The 24391-nt window shown below is 40.5% G+C and overlaps 1 protein-coding gene across 1 annotated transcript in view; it reads right to left on the bottom strand.

Moving 5' to 3' along the window:
• Scin (scinderin) overlaps positions 1–24391 on the bottom strand; it is a 69760-nt gene that overhangs the window by 25922 nt on the left and 19447 nt on the right. Inside the window, exons 4-5 of the mRNA XM_051175072.1 lie at positions 16201–16350; positions 189–281 (exon numbers count right to left, since the gene is read on the bottom strand). Of these exons, the coding sequence (XP_051031029.1) occupies positions 189–281; positions 16201–16350 (243 nt within the window). The remainder of the gene's footprint in view (positions 1–188; positions 282–16200; positions 16351–24391) is intronic.

The raw sequence follows: 24391 nt of genomic DNA, 5'->3' as shown, positions 1-24391 counted from the left end.
AACTATGCACTATTGTGTAAGTTACAGCAGGCACTATGTTGTCATGAATGAAAAGAACAAAAAGCTATAGAAGTGAACATTTTAAGACATGCATGTAAAAATTCTCTATGAGGGCAAGACAAGTTTCCCACTGTAGTAGAGACAGTCTCTCCAGTGTTGAACTCAGAATCCCACCCCAGCAGACTCACCATGTAGAGCTTCGCCATCTTCCTGTTAGTTATGTCTGCCACGGCATCGTCGTCATTGTCCCCATCCGGAAGTGCAGGCTTTTTTCCTAAAACCTGGGGAAGGGTGACATGGAGAGTAAGTAATGCAGAATTTTAAAAACAATGAACCATCTTACATTTATGAAGACATCAATTATGAAACACATGCAAAAGGTATTCATGTGGATTCAATAAATGGTTCATGACAAGATGTGAGCTCATAGCTGTTCCTCTCACCACTCCTTTGCTCTAACATGTGGACTCTATTCTTCTGACGCCGTAAACTCAATAAAACACATTTTCCGACAAATTGCTTTGCTCATGGGGTTTTGTCCCAGCAACAGAAAAGTAACCAGGACACCAATACTACATGAAATTATCCACTACTGAATGTTAATACACATGTATACAAACCTTTCATGGGCGTGTGTACAGTCTCAAGTTGAGAAAGTCACCTGGGAACTTGACATCTTTTAATTATGTGGTGAGCAAACATTTTAATTATTATGTAATCTAAAAAGATGAAATAGAGTTTGTGGGGTTTTTTTTACTAGAAGTTGGATCATACCCCAAATTAAAATACTTGAAATGAAAATCTCCTTTTAAAGACATCTGTAGTTTGATAAAAGCAAGTGAGGCACTGAAGGATCACTCAGTCTCCTTGTGAAGCCAACCAAGACAACAGTTGGGAATAAACAATTCTGGTTAAGGGTATAACTAATCCTGGCAAGTCTTCCATTGGGCCAACTGAGTCTAGGAACTGGGGTGTACTTTAATTTTTAATTTCCAGACAACAATTCCCACATGAGCCAGGTGTCTTAATTAGCCCTTCGAAGGATGCTAGCACAGTTGGGACTTGAACCAATGCAACTTGCTGAAAAGAGGCCAACTCTGGGGTAGAGGTGGCATATGCTGCCATGTCCCTACGGATCATCTTAAGCATCAGTTCAGCAAGTGAGCCATTACCAAGTACCTCATGGGGAATGAACACTAGTTTCCAAACACCTTGCCTGTCCCTTAAGGATTTTACACTCTGCCTAGAAAGAACAAAATAATTAAGTTACATCACTCTAATGAAGGCCCCATCCTTGCTACCGTGGGCCAAAATTATGCCACCAATTTATGCCGCCAACTCCCTCCTGCCTCCAACCTCACCTCATTTTCGTTGTAAGCTGCCTAGCACACTGGCTGCCAACCCTTATTTCATATTATCCCTATGCCTCAAGGTTATAACTTGACCAGGGAAATCCTGCCATTTGAAGCTCATATACACCTACAGGACATTCTCCTAAGTGAAATAAATCAGACATAGGAAGTAAGATTCATCATGCTGTCACTTACATGTAGAATCTGAAGTATTTGAACTTATGGGAGCAGGAATAGGTTGTGGATTACAGAGATCAGAGCATGGCAGAAACAAGACTTTAGTCACAGGGCCCAAATTTCAGTTTAAGATGAAAAAGTTCTAGAGAGCTAATGAACAGCACAGTAAAGTTAAAGGACTGCATACATGAAATTGTTCAAGAGAGTATAGGTCCTAACATCATTTTGTCTACCTTCAATATATACAATTATTATCAATCATACCTGAAACTTGATAGAAAATTCAAAACAAAAGGCCTTTTACTTATGCTGCAAAAGTCATTCTTCCACTTCAGTGTGCTCAGCCAGCATCTGGGTGACAGGACAACACAAGCTGTCAACTGCCAGAGCTGAGTCAACAGGGTCAGGCTAAGGCCTAGGAAACGGTTACGTTCAGAGTTGAGTACTATCCTGTCAAGCCAGACCAGAAGGTGGGGATCCCAGAACTCTTCCAGATGTGGACATTATCCACCCTGTACCCTCTCAGGACTCTCTCCATGGCACCTTCTTTCTCTAATCAGGATGACATCCTCCATGTCCCCTGTGGGAGGCATGCCCCATGCTTCCCCTGGGCTTTTCCTCTTACTGGATGAAGCCTCTACCTGGGGTGTTGAGTGTAGAAAAAGCAAATCTGAGCGATTATTCCTGAGCTGGCTCTGTTAGTCATGATGAAGTTCACAATAGTCCCTGCTCATTGACTGGTTGAGTCACACAGGAACTTCAGTCATGTGATTCCATCCTCATTAGAGTCAGATACCATTACCGCACCCCCCTCCCCCAGAAAAGGGCTGACACTCAAAGAGTTGACTTGATTTCCTACAGCTAGCTGGTAAGTGCTGAGGCTAAGATTCCCACTGTGCTCTGTTAATGTGTTAGTTAACTCAACATAATTGGCCATATATGTCCCTGAATCAGGCAAAACTTGTCAAGTTTTTGAAACAGATGAAAAGATTCATTTCACAGATAATCTGATGCTACAGGGGTCTGCATTTTCCCTTTGACCTATGATCTAGTTCTGTAGTAAATAGATGACAGCAAGTCACAAAGTTTTAGTTCACAGAGAAGCACAGGGTTTTGCTTCTACAGACAGGACGGAGGGCCTAGTCCCTACTCCAAATGACTTGACAGATTTTGTTGACCCCTCCTGGAAGGCATCACCCTCCCTGTGGAGTAGGGGGGGATGGGATAGGAGGGTGGTCAGGGAGCATGGGAGGGAGTGAGAGAGGGAGGGAGGGAGAGAGTACTGGGATCGATATGTAAAATAAGAAAAATAAATAAATTAAAAAAAAAAAAGGAATCACCTCTACATTGCACAAGGGGCCAGCATGGCCGCTGCTTGCAAATTCACTCCCACATGCTGCCCGTGCACATGCCTGTCATGTGCTTCTTTTGTTATAATACATTTTTGCTTCTTTAAGGAATGAGTTAATCGCCATCTTTGATATTAGTCTGTGGTAGTCTGAATGAGAACAGCACACCTATTTGGATACTTGGACAGCAGTCTGTGGAACTATTTGGGAAAGATTAGGAGGTGTGGCTGAGTTGGAGGAGGTGTGTCATAGCAGGTAGGCTTTGAGGTTTCAAAAGCCATGCATTATGGTGGGAGTTCTCTCTTTCTCAAGGCTGTTGTCTCAACATTTGAGCTACTGCTCCAGCACCATGCTTGCCTGCCTGCCTCTTGCTGTGCTCCTGGCCATAATGGTCATAGACGCTAACCTTCTAGAACCACAGTTCTTAACCTGTGGGTCACGGCTCCTTTGGGGGTCACATACCAGATATTCTGCATATCATATATTTACGTTATGATTCATAGCAGAAACAAAATTGTAATTTTGAAGTACCAATGAATATAATTTCATGGTTTGGGAGTCACCACACCATGAGGAACTGTATTAAAGGGTCACAGCATTAGGAAGGTTGAGAACCATTGTTATAGAACCATGAGCCCCCAAATTAAAAGCTTTCTTTTTTACGTTACCTTTATTATGGAGTTTTGTCACAGCAATAGAAAAGTAACAAAGACAGTCATTGTATATTGACTTCCTTCGTTGGGTTTTACTTCTTTGAAAATTACCTTTGACATCTGCCCTTGACTTGTGTAAAGCATGTGTATTGGACAGAGTCTGCATATGTATTTCTCCCTGACATTAGGCATGTGTGTATTCGGTAGTGATTCTGATGTCATTATGTGCAATGCCAAGTACTTTTAAAGTCTGACTTAACAGATGCACTGGACACCACTCGAGGCAGTGTACATTTGCTGTTGTTTCATGGTCACAACAACCCAAGGAGCCAGTCCTGTTAGTTATTTACCCTGTTTTACAAAAGAAGAAGGAAAGGCTACATAAGGTTTAGGGTTTCACTGCTTTAAGTGACAGATCAATGTGCCTCTGGTTTCAGATTATATATTCTTAACTAATACACTGTGCTTGCCTTGAGGGTACTTTCAAAGGCTCCAAAGGTTTTTAATCTCTACACAGATTGCATAGAAGTACTTTTTTTCTCCCACTGGGATTAGCCCAGCATGGTGATGAGATGGTACAGTACATGCTCTATTCATGGGGATTAGAGTGTGCCATTTCCCACTCCACAAAACTTCTTTTCATCTTCCTCCAATACCTGTGTTTTTCTTTTCTTCCTTCTTGGGTCTGCCTATGCTGTGGTCATTAAATTCTGAGACAGAGAAGTTCTTTCATTGTATCAGAGTATTGTATGGATTAAGAGAACTTAAAAGAGGAAATAGTAGGTTAGGATGTAGCTCAGTTGGTAAAATGCTTGCCAAGGATGTATGAAACCCTAAGTTTGATCATTGGCACTACATAAAACTGGGCATGGTGCTGCACACCTCTAATCCTAACACTTGAGAGGCAGAGTCAGATGGATCTCTGTGAATTCCAGGCCAGCCTAGTCTACAAAGTGAGTTTCAGGACAGCCAAAGCTTTGTCTGGAAAAAAATAATTTAATAAAAGAAATTCAAGATCATCCTTGAGTTTGAGGGTAGCCTGGAATACAGCAGACCCTGTCCTAAAATATAATAAATAAAATGCTAAATAGGGATGATCAATAGCCTAAGGAAATGTAATCAACAATCACTCTCTGCTATGAGGAAAAATTCTAGAATTCTAGAAATTATATTATAGGAGGGAAATATTCATATTCAAGTAAATATTTAGGCTTCTAAGCATTATCAACAATATGAACACATAAAACAGTATATGTATAGAAAAATATTAAAAAGTAAATAAAATGTTTTCCTTCAAACATAGTATTTGGGGTGAATTTTTTTCTTTGTTTGTTTGCTTGTTTTGCTTTGTTTTTTTTTGTTTGTTTGTTTTTTTCGAGACAGGGTTTCTCTGTATTGCTTTGGAGCCTGTCCTGGAACTTGCTCTGTAGACCAGGCTGGCCTCCAACTCACAAAGATCTGCCTGCCTCTGCCTCCCAAGTGCTGGGATTAAAAGCATGAGCCACCCACACCTGGCCTGGGGTAAATTTTTCTCTAAAAATTTTTGTAAGTATTTCACAGAGTTTTGTAATAAGTATATTTATTTCTTTAATGAATAAAACAAAAAAAATTTACTGCACAAAAAAATTACTTCTTGTTTTGTTTTATGTTTTTTTCCTTCCAAACAAAACAGCTATGTCCTTACTTCATATGGAGTAATTATCATTTCCAATTCACTACCATAGACATCTTGAGCCATTTATGTCATCAAAGCATAGTAAGTATTCTTAATGGGTTGATAACTGTCTTAAAGCATTGTATTCAAGAAGCATTAGAAGGGACCCCAGGCATCCTGACGGCTCAGGTTTTCAGGGAAGAGTTAAGGAGCTCCTGAGATCACAAGGGCTGTGGTAAAAGATATGACCAGAGCAAGAAGTGAGAAGAGCTTGCATTTCTTCTCAGTTCTATCAGTAAAAGTACTGGAAACATTTTACAACCCGAGGTTCTCTTTCTACATTCAAAATGTTGGGAATTTATATAAAGATAGTTTTGTTTTCTCTATCAAAATTGGCCATCATTTTCTGCTGCTCCTCTGACTTCAGCAAGAGCTCAGTTCTAAATAAGTTAGAAAATTTTTACATTAGATAACGGAGCAAATAAACATCCCAGCTTCAGGTACACAGTCTCCTGCCTCAGAACTTCCTGGTTGTCATTACCAGTGCCATGACCACCACTGAAGTTTCCATGCATGGTGTCTTAATCACTGTAGTATGCATGACTTCCTTCTGTTTTCACAATAAGCAGAGAAGGCTCTAAGCTTCAGTAACGTCTGTGTCCGCGTTCCTCCACCTCAGTGAAAACCAGTCAGTAGCTCGAAAGCACATAGAGCATAGAAATCAATAATAAAAGCAAAAGCAGCTCCTCTAGTGTATTTACTTGGTGCAGCACATTTGGTGCCTTGGGTAAGACAAATATTTGATAACAGGGAAGATGCTTAGAGAAATAAACACAGGGACTTCTGAGGAAGGGCTGTGGCCTCCTGTAGCAGCTGCCCCTCCTCTGGAGGACATGAGATTCCCAACACTCCCAAGCTCTGAGCTTCCCAGCTTCTTGAATACTGTTACTGCTTTATTGCCTTATCAGATACAGGGGAATTTGCAGTATTCACTTGTGAGTAGAGGTGTTTTAGAGTGAGGAACGTGGGCTATGTACTGATTGATAAAAAGATGGTGTGAATGAGACACCTGTGAAATGGCCTAGCTCAGGGCACAAGCACTCACCACAACGATGACATGATGCACAGCAGTGTTGCTGAGCAATTGTCACCAGCCATTTGTCACCACTGATCCCATGGAGGGTGGTTACTGTAGAATTAAAGACTTCATTTCATTTTAGGTTAGTTAAATTAAATTTAAATGATGACATAGATCTTGGAGAAGCTGCATGGACTGTGAGATTCTGGGAGGTCTAAGGAATTCTTGGGGAAGTTGAGATGTTGGTATAGTACTCAGTATTGTTCTAGAATCTAGCCATGAGCCGTTTTACTTCAAGACTCCCAAAAGAGCTAACTCATACATCACTGTCACTGGTAAGAGAAGTTATTACACAGAAAGTTAATACAGGAGCTAGTATAATGTAGAAAATGGACTCAGAATCTGTTAAAATGTGTAAGACAAGAAGCCAACATTTGATTTTTTTTTTCCTTTGCAACTAGAGCACCACCATATTTAAAACCCAGCAATTGCTTTCACCGGCATATCAGAACTATCTGGGCCATTACAAAAGAGACTGTCAAAGCCTGAGGACAGAGTAGTGAGTCAATGTGCTATCATATCCATGTCAGTGTAGAGTCTAAGCCCTGCTGGCCTCTCTGATAATGCGATCTAGAGTATCAGGGTTTTCAGTCATCCATCTCCACCACCAGGACAGCTCAGCTAACCAAGCACTCTGATATTCGCTTTGTCTGTCCTGCATACCTTCCCCTGGGAAAACAGTACTAGTGGTCTGGAAGCTGCCCTAAAGCAAATATCGGGCAAAGATTTTAGGCCTTCCACCTTTTCTGGACACAGCTAAATATTCTCCTGTAAGACCTCAAGTCCAATTTGAACATCTCTGTCTGTCCAGTTCTTGAATGGGTCTTGCCAGCATTTGCCTTTGGCTTTTCTATATGTTACCCTCTTGCCTTTTGAATGACCATTCATTCAGCGTAATTATGCAGGCTGAGCTAGAAGGGGCATTTTAAGGCTCCCTGAACTTGCTTCTACACTTAAAATGGTGTGATGATGAATATCACTTAATTAATGTGATTAATCAAAAATGGATGTGAAGTGAGAACAAAAGCTAAGGCCCTCCATATGTGCTACCATGGTCTAAGCATCATACTCCCTCCCTTAAATGGCCTCGCATATTCCTACTTGCGTGTGTTTTCTTGAGGCAGGGTCGTTACCACATAGCCCTGGCTAGAATGCAGTGATCTGCCAGCCTCAGTGTGGAAATACTGGGGTCAGTGACTTCACCCACCTGGAACCCTTTTCATAATGGTTTTACCATGAACTTCTATTTCCTTGTAAATTCATATTTTCTTCTTATTTTTTTTTCATCTTAGTTAATGATTTTGCCAAGTAGACAGCATGTCAAGACAGTTTGTCTTGTCAATTTTTTTTTAATTAATTAGAGACAAGGTCCTTCTCATGTACCCCAGGATGACCTCAAATTCACTATTCAGCAGAGGATGACCTTGAACTTCTGATCCTTCTGTTTTCAAGTGCTGGGATTACAGATGGGTCCCACTATGTTCAGTTTATGTGATGTTGGGATCAAACTCAGAGTTTCCTGGGTGCTAGAAAAGCACTCTACCATCTTGGCTACATCCCATCAGCTGATCAAATCTTATATTTTAAACTTAAAACTACAAAGTGAAGAGGAAAGGAAAGCAGAGTCTGTGTGATCACAGGGCAGTGGTTAACCATGCCCTTGGAGTTATCTCTGTATTTATGCAGTGTATAATGCCACTACATCTTAGTTATAAAATAAATTCTCTCTTCCTCCCATGTGTTTAACTCTTATCTCTTTTCTCCTCCTACAGTCTTGCACATAGAACATTAGTGAAACAAGAAATATAAGCAAGAGTTAGATAAGATTTACTCTGGGAGTGTCTGAGGTGTTCATGGAAGGCAGCAGAGGACTATAATCCTTAACAAGTTAGCTGTTGGTCTGCATTCAGCAAACTTTCAATGTAGGGGTGTATGTGGGTTTCCCTGGTCCTTGCTGAGAGCCAGTGTGGGCAGGGAGTACTAAATGAGTCTGCAGAAAAAAGATGCTAACATGGTCAGACAGTTATCTCACATTTGAGCAAATAGAAGGAAAGAATGGACACTTGGACTTGCTTTTGACTCCAGCTATATCTAAAGAGACTATGGATTCTGAGAGTCAGAATTAAAAAGCATCTGATCTTCAAGAGACCAGTGGCCCTGACCCAGAGCTGTTTCTGTACCATAACGTACCTGAGCCTCTTCCCCAGGAACTGCTTTCTTGTTTTCAGTAAATTTGGAGAGGGTTGCTGGGGAGAGACTTCACGCTTGAAGACAGGAGTGGAGAACAAAACACTGCTTTTCCTATCCAGTTCTTTCTATGAGGTAGAGAAAATCTAGACAAGTGTCTCTCAGGTAAAACATCCGTGAAACCTCAGTGGACATTGTTTCCATGCATGCAAGTAGTTTTATCACCCATCCCTTCAAAAGAAGATAAAGAATTCTGGCTTACAAGGAATATTTAACTAGATTAGGCCAGCTTCAGTTTTAATGGCAAAGCCTCCTACATTGATATAATCCAGGAAAAAAAATTCTAAGCACCAGAATTTAATTGTGCATGCTTGGCATGGTTTCCATACACTTGGCCAGTTTAAAAGTGTCTTCACATCTTTGGCACTAGGCATAAAACACTGTAATTTCTTTCTAAGACAATGCCTACCCCGGTGATGCTGAATCTAATGCCTGCAAGAAGAAGGCACAGCTGGATAGTTACAGCAAGAGGTCTGAGACAGAGGATCCAATCCAGCTGGTCTGCCCATGGCAAACATCCTGCTATCGAGACTACAAATGATAACAGAGAAGATGCAAAATAAGGGAAACTTATCCAAGTGGTCTGCCCAAGGGTTTTGGGTTATAGAACACCTGGGGCTTCCCATGTTCGCAACAGTTAAGAGCATATGCCCTGACCTGGGCATGGAATCTAGGTTATTTCAGCATTTGAGAAGCTGAGGCAAGAGGATCACTGAAAGTTGGAGGCCAGTCTGAGTCCATGTCAGCCTGAAATCTTATCAGAAATTAGTTCATTGATTAAACAGAAGAATATTTGCTCTGGAAGGTTCCCCCAGTGGCCTATTCTTGCTCTCACACAGGCTAGTCACACAGCCTCTTGAAAACTCACTCTTCTCATTTATAAAGGGGGCACATAGCAGGTGCTACAGTGGCTCCGCCAGGCCATCCTTGCCCTGTCTCGGAGGCCATCGGGAGATTGTGTCTGAAATGTGACTCTTTCCAGACAGTGTTACCAGCTACAGAGCTGGATATGTTCACACACAAGGTGCTGGTGGTTCTGAGCAATAAACCTCAAAAGAGTGGCCCTGAACAATGAGGAGTGGACTTGCTGCTAGCTAAATCTTATAGTCACTTCAGCCTTCCATGGGCCAGTTCCCAAATGTGTTCCATCCACAATGCTTCTCCAGGGTCTCTCTGGGGCTGAGGCCCGGTAACTACTCCATAAATCACTAACACAGGACTGTCTCACTTGACCTCTCTGTGTGCTTTCAGGGGATCTTCCCCATCATAACAGTCCCTGCTCTGAGTCAGGCTTAGTGGAGACACAGCCCAAAGGAGGGGGTAACAAATGTATTCATATCAGAGCTGCTTCTCAAAGCACCTCTTCCCACACAGTTCATGAAAGGTGCCAGTCACATGTGAAGAGCTGTCCGAGTGGCAGTTATTAACCCCTTAAGAGCAAATGGCATCATCTAGTTGACTAATTTCTAAACTAATAAAGCTACGAGTCATCAAGAAAATTGCAACTGGAATGTATAAGGACTAAAAAGAAAATTCATCCTATGCTGAGCTGGCCATTGGCCATCCACAGGGCTCCAGGGCAAACAGACAGTATCACAAGTCAACTGTGGTGCCCAGACAGTTTCTAAGTAGCTCATTAGTCTCATCCACACAAGTGCTAAGCTTTTTAGTTTATTCAGTGTGACAAAACACTAGTGCTTTATTTCTAGAGTATCTGGGACTTAATTTAATGGTGGGACATGCAGATATGAACATATTTTCATTTCAGTCATATGGTAGTATCTTTTTCATGATTAACAAAAAAAAAAAAAAAATGGACTCTCTAAAACTAAAGTTCTTCTAATGGCTTCTTCTCCTAAAGCATGGGAATTAAGATTCACTGGACTCAGCATAGGTTAAGTGAGGTTTATTCAGGGAGAATTCACTTACACATGAAACAGATAACCACTGCAGGTCCCTGCTCCACAGATGCCACCCTGTCACCCTGGTGCTCTCCACAACTAGACCAGGAAGCAAGAGAGTAAGCTGAGGTCCGGGACCCCAGACCTAGGTTTCCCCATCACTCTGCACCTGTGACCACGCCCGTCAGTTTAACAGGTGTGGGCAGGGTGGATATCTCACTATACTCTCCCTTCGCAGATGGCAGAATATTATATTTACCTGGGGAATGATTTCCTTATAAGATCATTTTTTAAATTATTTTATAAATATATTGAATAGACATATTTTTTAAACAAGTAGTTCTAAAATTGTGATGCTTTGGATAACCATGTGACCATGACTGCAATAACATTGATCTGTACAAATGCTGTTAACATAATCCAGCAAGGGCACATTGGGACCCGTGGCTTGGACAAACAGTATTAACACCATAGTTCAGTTGTCCTCCACCTCAGGGAGATCTTCATTCTACAGAAGCAGATTTCTTCATGACATTAAACAAATGCTAATCGCAAAATAAATGCTAAGGGAATATTAGCCAATGAGTCTTGAACCCTTTTTAATATGCAGGCTCAAAAAATTCTTAGCACTGGATATAATAGGAAGCAGACATAAATTTAGCGTTACTGTTTATCATTTTTAGACTTAAAAACTATATCATTTATAAAACAAATGTAAAGGAGCATAAACTATTAAATAAGAAATTTGGCCACTAATATCCAGGGTTGGTTAATTTTTAGCACAAGAGAGTAAAAGGATATTTGCTTAAAGGGACTGAAAGATGCAGTCTTATTATTATAGTTCTTTACTAATATTGATAACATGTAATCAATATTATGATAACATGAGGTGCAGTTAAATGACAGAGCTGGAACCTGCTACTCTAGTTTAGTTTTTTATAGCAGTTTACCTAGTTTAATATTTACATTAACTTATTGAATCAAAAGTATACTTTGGGGGCAAAGTTTCTCTGCTGCTCACTGGGTCCAGCTATCTTGGAATTACATCATCCAGCTACACTCTACCCGCTTGTCTCTCACCTCCACAGCAGAGTAAAGGGGGAAGTTACTCTTTCAGAAATGACTGCCACACAGTGTCAAGTTAAGCCAATCCTGTGAAGGTGGTATCTTATCAGTAAGGTCACAAGTCGCCATGTTGAACTTTGATGAGACAACAATTATCTAAGATACTGTCACTTTATTGCAGCACATGGTTAACCATGCTATCATCCACACAGTTCTTATCTTGGTTCAGAATACTTCGATTCCTCCCATCAGAAGAATTTGATAAGGGACAAAATGCATATCGGAGTTAAGCAAATAGCAGAAATCCAAATAACATATTCACTCAATTAAGTGACTGAGTCAAGTCTGGTGGTACAGGTCTGTAATCCCAAATACTCTGGAGACTGAAGCAGGAGAATTGAAAGCTCAAAGCCTGACTGGGTTACGAGAGATGCCAAGGTCAGCCTGGGCCACTTAATGGGACCCTACCAAAAAAGAAAAATTAGAAAAAAGGAAAAAAGGTGCACCTCAGTAGTAGATCACTGACCTAGCTTAAGGCCCTGGGTTCAATCCTCACTACTATTTTTGTCACTACTGACAAAAATAGAACAATTAAATGAACATTGCTTTGAACAGTGCTGGGCAGTAAAGTGGATATAGACAGCTATGGAAACCATAATGTGTCCTTTCTTGACTATCAGTTATTCAGAGCATCATTGCTGTACTGGAAAATGGAAGAAAAGATGTCCTCACAATGCAACAGTGAGGAGAAAGGGGAAGGAGCTTGCTTTCTGGTACCACTGGTACTACCTCTAATCTGTAGACACAACCTCAGGAGTAATCTAGACAGAGGGGCCAATATTTGATCCCTTTAACTAAACCACTTGAACAGTAAACTGGGAATGAAAGTCCTCTCTTACCTGGCTCTAATAATAATATTCTTTCAATCAGATAATAAATTCTGGTGACAAACTCCCATGTACCGGACACCAGGAATGAGGGTTTGACAATATTTAAGGCACTGTCAAGTTTCTCAAGAACTAACAAAAAGGCCCAGGAGAGCAGGGATAGAGTCAACAATGAGCACAGTACCCTGGAAAACACACCAAAACAAATACAGTTTCTACCAAACTTTCTTATTGTTTCTCGCTGATAAATGGTTTACTGAGTCTGTTGACCAAATAAATTTCTCGGGCAACTCATATTTCCATTCTTACAAAGTGTAGAGTATTTACTAACAATGAAATAAGTAAGATAGCCACAGAAAACAGTTTAAGGAGTGATTTTTAAAAAAAAAATGTGTGTATTATAGACACAGAACAATCTTAGGTCTTATATTTAAGGAGTTCGAAACTCCCATGCTTGTTCTCTGATGAAAAGAAATAAGGTGATTTTTATTCTTATTAATAGTATGTTCCCATGAAGCCTTAAAGCCTTTAAAAATACTGTACACATTGTTCCAAAATGATTGCAAAAGACTTTCCCACCAGCATCTTGGTTTTATTATTACACTTCTTTGGTTGACTTCATTCTGACTCTCAGAGATAAATTTCCTAGGGCTTAGGAAATAATGCCCCATCCCCTCCATAGAGGACATTTGAGAAACTGTCAGATTGAGTTAAATGTGTAATTATGCTTCAATCTAAAACACAGTCCTGGGGTTGGAAGGATGGGTACGACATGTTTAAGTTCATACAGCTCTTGCAGAAGACCAGCACCGATGTTTGACAAACAGTGTGATTTCTTTCTTAGTGCCCTCCATGCTGAAACGCACAGTATGTGTGTCCCAAAGCTTAAGTCATCAAGTTCAAAATCATTCCCACTTCTATAACTGAAGCTGTCTAGGACCTTCAGAAACACTGGAAATGTGCATAGCTCTGTAAAGTGTGTAGACCTCAAAACCCATCATCAGTCTTTCCCTTTTCAAGAGTTTAGCTCCTTTACTAGACAGCACAATAAGCCGAGACTATAATCTTTATGGACAGCAAACCTGTGATGGTTTGAATGAGAATGGCCCCATATATTTGAATGTTTGGACTGTTGGGTGGATGAACTGAGAGGAAAAAAAAATCCTCTCCCAAATGAATAAGAGGTGGAATGTGAAGGGTATTCTGAAAGACGTTTAGATGTGTAGACCCCTCTAAAAGCCTAGCACTGCACAGAGTCTCAAAAAAAAATGACATTTCACTATCTTACACAACAAGATTCTTGGCCATTTCTGTACTAGTATGCTATAGAGAACTTTGGCTCCCTCTGAAAAAATATGTTTAAGAGCATAAAATAAATACAAAGGATTAAATGAAAAACAATTATATTGGAATGCAACTATCAATAAATCTATCATATACCTATTTGTTGTTGTTTTGTTTTGAGACAAGCTCTCCTATAGTACAGAATGGATTTGAATTTGCCATGTGGCCAAGAATGCCCTTGAATTCTTGATTCTCCCCTCCATCTTCTGAGTTCAGAGATTCAATTTACTATGCCTTTCCCAGGCCCTAAATATATTTGTAAGAAGTCAGTTAATATATGAGCTTTTTCCAGGTATAATGGAATATGTTTTTAATCTAGCACTCAGGAGGCAGAGGCAGGAGGATCTCTGTGAGTTCCAGGCCAGCCTGGTCTAGAGAGAGAATACCAGGGCAGCCACGACTAGGTAGAAAGACCCTGTCTCAAAAAAAAAAAAAAAAAAAAAAAAAAAAAAAATCAGCTTCTTCATCAGCTCATTGAACATCATTACTTTACTGAACAGAAGATATCAAAAATAACTAACGCTAGGTGGTTGTGGCACACATCTCTTATCCCAGCACTCAGGAGGAGAGGCAAGTGAATCTCTGAGTTCAAGGTCAGCCTGATTTACAGAGTGAATTCCAGGATGGCTAGAGGAGATTCACAGAGAACCCTGTCTCAAAAACCAAAACAAAAAAACAACCAAAAAAAAAAAAAACCCTACCAAGCTGTGATGAAGCTAACTGATATTTTTAGGCTAAATAGTCACAGGACTGTGCTTCTCTGGTTTGTTACATTCACAATTTGAGGAAATGCCACGGTCACAAGTGCACGAAAATTAAAGTTGTAATTTTCCCAACCAAGCTGAGGACGCAGCACAGACCCTGAATGCACTGAGTGGAGACACAGTGCATGTATTTTTAGAAATGAACCCAACAGAAGTCTCTGAAATGCAGACAGCATCTTAGGAATGGGAACTCTACTGCTCTCTACTACTTCAAAGTTAAATTTGCATTTTTAGGTTTCATTTCCCTCCCATTAGTATTTTCATATCTTAACAGTATAATACAATATGTAAGATATTTAACTTTTCTTTTTTCAATTTTTTTGAAAGAATCACAATAAGCAAGGACACCAAGTGTGAGCACGCACAGCCGTGTCACTGTGTCACAAGTAAATCAGAGGTCAGTGTGACAGTAAAGTGTCTTAGTTAGGGTTTTTATCACTAAAAGCAACTTAGAGAGGAAAGGGTTTATCTCAGTTTACATGTTCCGATCATACGCATCAGGAAACGGAGTCATGGCAGGAACTCAAGGCAGGAACCTGGAGGCAAGAACTGAAAGCCATGGAGATCACTGCTTACAGGTTTGCTCCACATGGCTTGCTTTCTTACACCACCTAGGACCACCTACCTAGATGTGGTACAATCCCCTGCCTGCCCTGTGGGATGGTCCCACCCATATTAATCATCAATTAATAAAATGCACCACAGGCTTGCCCATACGCTGAATTGGCGGGGGCATTTTCTCAGTTGAGGATCCTTCTTCCCAAATGACTCTTGTTTATGTCATGTTGACATCAAAACCAGTCAACACATAAAGGGTTAGTTCTGGGGCGCTATGGAGACTTCCACATTCATTTTAAAAGTATAGAAAATCACAAATATCCTATTTACAAGACAAGATTCTTGGCTTGTCTTATATATAAAATATTGCTGTATTTAACACGTTAGCACAAGAATTTCCATTCTTTTTTAAAACTTGATTTTATTATTTTTGGTTTTGGTGTGTGTTGATGTTTGCCTGACTGTATTATCTGTATACCATATGCATGCCTGATGCCTGGAGAGGCTAGAAGGCATTGGATCCCCTGGAGCTGAAGTTACAGATGGCTATGAGTAGTAATTCCCAACCATGTGGGCACTGGAAATAAAATCTTAGTCCTCTGGAAAAGCGGTCAGTGATCTTAATTGCTGAGCTATTCTTCCAGCTGCATTTTAAGTTAAAGAAAATTAGTACATTTTAAAAGTAATCAAATCTAAATGACTAAATTATTATACACTTCAAAACATATGATGATGAGTAGTAGATGACTTGCCTAGCATACTCAAGGCCCTAGGTCCAAGCACCAATATTGGAAAAAGGAAAAAAGACATATAAGTAGGATCAAGAGCTCATGAGAGAAACCATGTTTGACTGAATTTTCATGGTGCCATGACTTATATAACCATGGAGCTTTTAAAATGGTTTTAGCCTAGGATCCCCATTTGAAAATATGTTTGATCACACCCCTTCCCCCTATCCTCTCTGTATCTTTCTCTCTCACACACATACACTCACACACTTTCACACACACACACATTACACACTCTCACATATTTTCACACACACTCTCTCGCATACACTCTCTCTCACACACACACATGACTGAGACTTTTCAACACACAATCACAATACCTTCAAAAGCTCTGAGGGCTCACTTCCTTCTTCCACCACAATGAGCTGAGATCTTCCCTTCCTTTCATTGTCCCGAATGCCAGTGGCAACCTGGCTTGCTTTCAGGCGCTCGTATTTGTTGCATGAGGAACCACACCACTGGTAAATTTCCTAAAAGAAAAAGGCAGATCTTTTTACCTTAGTTTGAAATTCACTGTGATTCCACAGTTTAATAAAAATACAGAGACATAATAATAATATTACATAGAATAGATAAGCAAAGGATGGCAGTGTTAGTATAGTACAGTTGTCACAGTGCAGATTTTCCATGTCTGCAGAGTGCTCAGCCATAAATCAAACACCATTGTCACACACTCTTTGACAACAGCCCAGAGAACATAGAGGAAGAAGGGAGTGGACAGATTTTAAAAGCCAGAGGTCAGGGAGGACTGGGCTATTGCTTGCATACGATCTACACAAAATAAACACACTCAAAATTCCAGCATGGATTCAGAAGGAACATGTGGCCCCCACACCTACTTAAGGAGCCACCAACAGTTGGTAGCTGCTAGGAGAGAAAGTCGGTTTTCTTTCGGGGTGTGTCCAGTTCGTCCACACCCATGTGTATAAGGGCAGCACTAACTACATTCAGCAGATTATATATATGTACAAAGACATGAAGATGGAAGGGGACATGAGGAGTGAGCCGGAGGAGCGGGGGGAGGGGAATGAGAGTGGTCAAAATGCATTGAATACATGTATGAAACTCTCCTAAGAATACATATAAATGTTATATTTTTAAGAAGGAAAGTAGAGTCAGTTACTAACAAGCTATGCAAAAGTTTATATATTTTTCTGCATCTTATTGATTTGATGGCACTATAAAGAAAGCATTTACATGAAAAGTACAGATATATATCATCAACCTTTGTTTCATCTATTAACTATAATTCATAAAAGTGAATTTATATATATTACTTAAATTGAAACATATCTTATTTCAGAAAGATAGCCAAAATCTGTTGAAGCATTAAATTTTGGTGCTCATAAATTTTACATAGCATTTTCATAGAAGAATTTATTCACTTGTTCATTTTAATTAGTCAATACAAATTATATAAATACATATATATACACACACATACATATATAATCCCATACAACATGAAACTTTAAATAGATATATATTATTGAATGATTAAATCTAAGAAACTAAGATAGTAAAAAAAAAACTATTTAAATTAAGATGCATAGAAAGAGCTGAATAGCGAACTACTAAAATTACTTTTGATTTTTTTATTTTTTTGAGACAGGGTTTCTCTATGTAACAGCCCTGGTTGTCCTGGATGGAACTCACTCTATAGACCAGGCTGACCTGGAACTCATAAAGATCTGCCTGCCTCTACCTCCAAGTGTTGGGATTAAAGGTGTGCCCTACCACTGCCCAGCCTAAAATTGCTCTCAACACAGAAATATAGAGAAGTAGGAAAAGGCTAGAACATGAGCTGTGCTAGCAAAGGAAGCCCATCAATGGAGGGATTGCTAAAGAACTGTCATACAGGACACTAGGAGAGTCCTCACCATGGAACATAAACTGGAGACACTTTAATATGGTGTGCGAATCACTCAGGTAAACTATGAAGAATAAAATAAAGCCACAGAATTACACAATTAAGTGGAGCCAGAGATCTGCATTGGCTACAGAGAAAGGTGTTTAAGGAGGCCTAGTTTTAAGTGCTATGGAGCCATGGCTAGCTAAGGAGAGACCCACCACTGTTGCCTTCATTTATGCAGTGCTCTGTGTGAGGATGGTTTTGGAAAGAGAGGGATAAATAGGACAAAGCCAGCAGGATGATGTATAGAGAGGCACCTGCACGGACATTTGCATCACCTTTGTTTTTCAATTTCGGCAAGTCTCATCCGGTAAACTGTGGAGAAGTAGTTAGCACGGTAGCTAAATATGTGGGAGGATTAAGTGTGAGCAAGGAGGGTCTGGGCTGTCACACTGGTATGTGACAGTGTGTTTGCAGATTCTGAACGTGTGTGTGTGTGTGTGTGTGTGTGTGTGTGTGTGTGTGTGTGTGTGTGTAAAATGAAAGCACACTCACACTGTAAGATACCTTCATTCCAGAGTCATTTGGTCACTCAGAAGTAGTGCACTAAAACAACACAAGCTCTCTTGTGGGTACTGGGGCAAGCTTTGAACAACATGGGCTTGTGACTGCCCTTCTAGCCCTTCTTTTTATCATGTTCCCAGGTGACTTAATCCTTCGTGCTCTTTAAAAACAAAGCATACCTATTAGCAACTCAAACTTTGATAAGAAATACAAAGAACTGTGTCTTCTATTCTATTTTATTCTAGAATATGATTTCATTACTCAGTATTATCAAGGTACATATCTTTCACATTTCTAATAGAGTGGTATTATTTCCTCTCTAGCCTCTTTTTCAAACCTGCACATTGGAGTTTGAGGCATGCATACAAAACCACTTGAATTCCACACCAAGGTCAGCAATTACAATACATGAAAACACATGGTTTCCAATGACTATTAGTCACTGCAATTAAGACCAATGAAGCAGAAAGAACATTTTTTAAAAAAATACAAAGATATGTACAGAGATGGGAGTTCCTATTGCTGTCACAGTTCATGCTTGAAACTTTCTGTAGCATAAAAACAGAAGTTTCTGATATTAGAAGCATGTTCAATTATTTGGTCTGCTCTCAGACAGCCTTCATAGAAAGCCCTCCCCAGAGAGACTCGCTGAGAAACAACTTATTGAGAGTTCTCTGGGAGAACTCAGTAGCATCAAAACCACTGTGGGTCACTTGGACAAACACTGTACATATGGAGGCCAGCTCACCATTCTGCCAAGTGCAACCCAGGGTCTTAGCTCATTTCCCTAACCCAGTTGATGACAACTTGCAAATAATTCCTTTCATAGCAGATGTGAGAAAGAAAGCTTGAGTGATGACTATTTTATAATACAGTAAAACAGGGAAAGTGGTTCAGAATTAACTCTCTAGGTTTCTCAGGTTAATTAATAACTTTCATAACAGATTTTCTCCCTGGTTACATAATCATCTAACTTACATTTATATTCCCATTATCTCCTTTGTATAAATGACCTCATCTCTATTTCAGAGATTTACATAAAATCGTAATTGTACCATCTGTAAAGCCTTATGGACACTTAGTAAAGAAATAGATAATGATAATCCCATAAACATTATTATTTATAATAAAAATTAGACAATAGTCTATGGATTCCAAAATATTATCTATATTTTTGAATGGAACTTTTCATGTGCATATCAATATACAAACAAAATCAATTGTCAGTTATATAAAATATTCTTCTCTATTGCATAGAGAGACCAGCTTCTATATTCAGATTGGGGGGAGTAAACATTACTCATATTTAAAACAGTAAGAGTTTTAAGTGAAGTTTTCCTTTGAACTTCAAAATGACTAAACAACTAAAACTGTAAAAAAAATAACAGTCTTAGTTTGGCATGAAAGTGAATTATTTGTGTTACGTTTACTTTTTATCATATATTATTTATAGGCAAGTGACATATTTTCTCACTAGACTTGGTTTTCAATGGTAATAAGAGGCAGAATCCTTGGAAGAACCACATTTGAAATGCAGATAACGGACTGACTGCTGGCAGTAACGTGTGTTAAGTTTGCTTTAAAAGTATAAACAGGGCCAGCTCTACTGTGCTGCCCAGGCAAGGTACAGGGCCCACCAAGCCTGCAGCTGGTAAGGAGGAGGGTCAGTCCCCTTGCCCACCACAGGTGACAGGGATGGGGGTGGGTAGAGTCAGGAGGGTCAGGAGTTGTGGAGGGAGTCTGAGGGGGTGGGGAGGAAGAGAAGCATCTTTCCTTGGCTCTCACTCACCACGTGGCAGGCACGGTGGGTGTGACCAGCGATCCCATTCTCACATCCTCAGGGCCAGCTCACCTGTGCCTCCACCAACAGGGTCAGCTCTACTGTGGTACCCAGGCATTTGAATAGCAGGGCCCCCTTTCCTGAGTGCTGACAAGAGTATGGGTGAACCTGCTCTGAGAACATGAGCATGGGAGATCTGGCGCTGCCCCATCTGTTATATGGTGATGTGGATTGAGAGAGATGCCCCCCCCCGCCCCACCCCTTGCTGCCTGTGGCAGGTAGGACAGCTGGCCCTGAGGTCATAAGAGAAGAAGACCTATCCCTGTCCCTCACCACCAGCAGCACTCAGAGAGTGGTTCCTACGCTTCACCTGGGCAACACAGTAGAGCTGGCCCTGAAGATCCAGGCGTGGGAGAGCCAATCCTGAGGCCATGAAAGCAGCAGAACTGCTCTGCCCCTCGCTCATTACTCTCAGGGGTAAACTTGCCAGGGCAATGCTGGAGAGTTCACCCTGGGGTGAGGACAGGGGAGATCTGGCAGGATGAATAGCACTGCAACCACCCAGACCCAGAACTAAGGTTGACCCAACCTAACATCCACCCCATCTATGATCCGCTGGTGCATGTGAAGGGGCCAGTTCTGCAGATTCAATGCTGCAGGATCTCCATGACACAGGACAACAACAGGATATCCAAGAGGAAAGAGGAGTTCCAGTGAGAGCCCAGCAGCAGTAGGGCAGCAGAGACCAGAAGTTTGCAAGTAAAGATATATGGACAAAGGGGTTTACTGTGAGACGCGCTGTATCACACTACAGCTTCTAAGATGAAACTTTTTCCTTTTTTTCCTCTTAAGTTTTATTTTATTGTGTGTGGGGGGTGTTGCAAAGGCAGAGGGTGGATACAAAGGTTCAGGGAAATGAATTAGATTGAGAAACTTGATGTGAAAGACAGAGAATCAATAAAAAAGGAATGTAAAACAATAAATAAAAATGTAAACAGAATTGTAGCAATCTCTTCCATGTAAACAGTTTATACTTTACCATATGACTAAACAGTTTCTACTTCACTGTATGACTCTGTGTCTAGGGTGTTTCATTTTAACAGAGCCTTTGCTGTGTGGAAACAGGGTGGGCAGTGCTATTAATAAATCAAACTGCCCAGCACTCATTCTATCCAGAGGAGGGTGGTAAGACTCATTAGCTTTTCCACACAGGGAAACTTTGTACTCAGTTGGCACCATGCTTGAATAAACTACCTTATAACACAACTTGATCTGTTTTCTAGATTTGCATCAAAGGCAATTCTGTGTAGAACTACAGGAAAAAAAAGTCCAGGTGACATGATAGTTTAATATGTTCTGTTACAACAACAACAAAAAAGTCTGTTATAATCAAAATCATTTTGCTTATAATACTTCCACAGGAGTTAACTGAAAAACTTCCATCACTTTGAGTGCACTAGGCACTGAAAATTGTAAAGTGAACATGGTTTCAGAGGCAACTGTCTTGTCTTCTGAGACCCTAAGGCATTTAGCAAATACTAGATATGGTAGTTCTTTGGACACAGAATATTAAAACAATCTCTGTAAATATGAGCACATCTACACAGTTTGGAATGAAATCTGCTTACATTTTTAGTTGTTGATATACATAGTACCCATGCATAACCTCCACTAGAAGCTCACATAACTATCGGTGACTTTGACCATCCAAGCTATTAAAGGAAAGCAAATTCCTCTGCATAACCAGGAAAGGAAGAAATAAGGACAGAAAGACAACCTATTATTTGCAACTAGTCTGACCCCATGAGTAACCAGAAATAGAAGCAAGCATATGACAATTACAGAAACAGGCACATTTGAGGAGGGGAGGCCTATTACTTATCTGCAAAACCAGCGTCTCAAAATTTTCCTTTCAACTACATGGTTGAAGTTAATAAGTAAGACATCAAAGGGCAGCCAAACATCACTGGGGGACAGGAAATAAGAGCAAAAATAAACGAGTGCTCAATGGTGCCCTTGGAGGTTAACTGAAAGGGGCATAAAACAGCCTGTGTGGTGTTGACTCACAACACTGCAAAGTTGGCAGAGTTCTTTTTCTAATATATTTAAAATTTTACAAAGGAAGAGTGATGGCCCAGACTTCTCCTCTTCCTCGCTTCAGTTTTCCTTAGATATAACTAACCAAACACAGAAATTCATCAAGATAATTCCTTTTGTTCAGAAGTTCTCCAAGCTCAAACCAATGATGTGTGGGTTACCTCCACAAACCTAACATCCTCATTTCACTCCTTTGGTTTCCAGATAGAAATGCTTATTCATAGACTATAGCCAACTATAACTTGTCATTCTTCAATGTTGCATGTACTTATCTCTTTTTAATACATTTATTTTTATTTTAAAATTGCATTGTGTATTTGTGTGTGTATAAAAATTTTTTTATTTAAAAATAGTATTTTGTGTGTTTGTGTGTGTGTGTTTGTGTATGTGTTTGCCTGTGTGTGTGTGTTTGTGTGTATATATGTGTAAGTATCTCTGTGAGTCTGTATGTGTATGTATGTATATGTACGTATTGTGTGTATTACCATGGCACAGGTGAGGAGATCAGAGAAGAACTTTCAGGAATTGGTTCCCTCCTTCTGCCCTGTGAGTCCTGGGGATCAGGTGCAGGTTGTCAGGTTGTCAGGGTTAGCAGCACATCCCTTTACCGGCTGCTCCCTCTCACCAGCCCACACTTCTTTAAAGGAAGGATGCAGATGAATAATGGACATGCAAGGCCACTGAACACTATGTGACCAGAAGTAACTGCATCCTAACGTGAGAAAAGAAGCAAGCAGTAACAGAGGAGAATTGAGACTATTCAGGAGGATAAAACCTGCAGGACTAATGGACAGTAGTGCCCTAGAACACTGTTTCTCAACCTGTGGGTCATGACCTATTTGGGGGCCCTTTGGGGTCACCTAAGACCATCAGAAAACACAGGTGTTTACATTACACTCATAACAGTAGCAAAATTATAGTTAAGAAGCAGCAACAAAAATAATTTTATGGTTGGGGGTCACCATTACATGAGGAACTGTATTAAAGGGTTGTAGCATTAGGAAGGGTGAGAACTGCTGCACTAGAGGGGCAGAGACAGGGCAAAGAACTTGAACCATTCTGGCTTGTCTGCTGATAGCAATGCCACCTGTAGACACCAGGTGAACTGCTTCAGGTTTCTTGTCCCAGCATCAGAGAGAGCAGGTGAGACTGTGTTTTCTGTACTAGTAAAGACTGTGTGCAGCAAGTCAAGGAAGACTTACAGTCAGTCACACTTTATCAAAAGCCATTTCCAGTGACTCAGCCGCTCAGGCGACTTACAGTCTTTCTGACTACGGCCCTGAACCATCCAGCACCAGTAGACAGCTCCCATCCAGAAGTGGTTCTCAACATCCACATTACCTTAGAAAGTAACTCAGGAAGAAGGAGCTTCAAAGTCACCCACACTCATGTCACCCCAACCTTTAAATTCCGAATCCTTTGGTATTAAATGACAAGCTCAGCTGTACTCAAACATGGAGGCATAAATGAAAACCAAAGTAGAAATGCTAACATCAGCAGCACTGTCTTTCTTTAGGCCCTTATCTATTTATCAACTGTGGCGATGCTGTGCCTTCCGAATGTTCACCTCCTACCCAGTCACACTCTGCCTCATACCTGCAGGTCAAAAGTCACTTCTTCCTCATCCACTGAACACCCTCATCCACTGAACACACAGGCAACGCCATTGGCTCTGGCTTTTACTGCAGGGTACATACAGTGAATGAACTTCAGATTGAGTTTATCTTTCTTCTTATCTTTTCCTTTCACCACAAGGCTCTCCTCTTATGAAACTACTGCTGTGCATTCCTTTGCAGTAATGACAAATTTGTCCAGAACAAAGGACACTTGTTTATCCTGTCTTTACTTATTTTTTAAACTAACTTTTTTTAACCTGAAGCAAAAATAAAAGCCTGAATGAATATGTGATTGTGCCACAAAAAAAAAAAAAAAAAAACCTCTATTTTGTTGGCAGAAGGGTTGAACTTAGAGCATCATGTGTAAGAGGCAAGCCACAGCCTCCTCCTTCTGGGTTCAGAATGAGACAATCATGGCTCAAGGATGGCTTGTGTACCAAGACCAAACTGCAGACTGCAGGGATCCACCTGCCTCTGCCTCCTGAGTGCTGGGATTAAACGTGCGTGCCACGACCGCCTGGCTCACAGTTCCTAATTCTTAGGCAAGAATATGATATGGCATAAGGGAAGTAAGAGAAGTAGGAAAGTAGACCAGAAGCAGT

The sequence above is a fragment of the Phodopus roborovskii genome, unplaced genomic scaffold (assembly GCF_943737965.1).
Source record: "Phodopus roborovskii unplaced genomic scaffold, PHOROB, whole genome shotgun sequence".
NCBI classification, from domain to species: Eukaryota; Metazoa; Chordata; class Mammalia; order Rodentia; family Cricetidae; genus Phodopus; species Phodopus roborovskii.
Note: the sequence above shows the minus strand (reverse complement) of the source record. Positions and strands in the feature narration are given on the sequence as shown.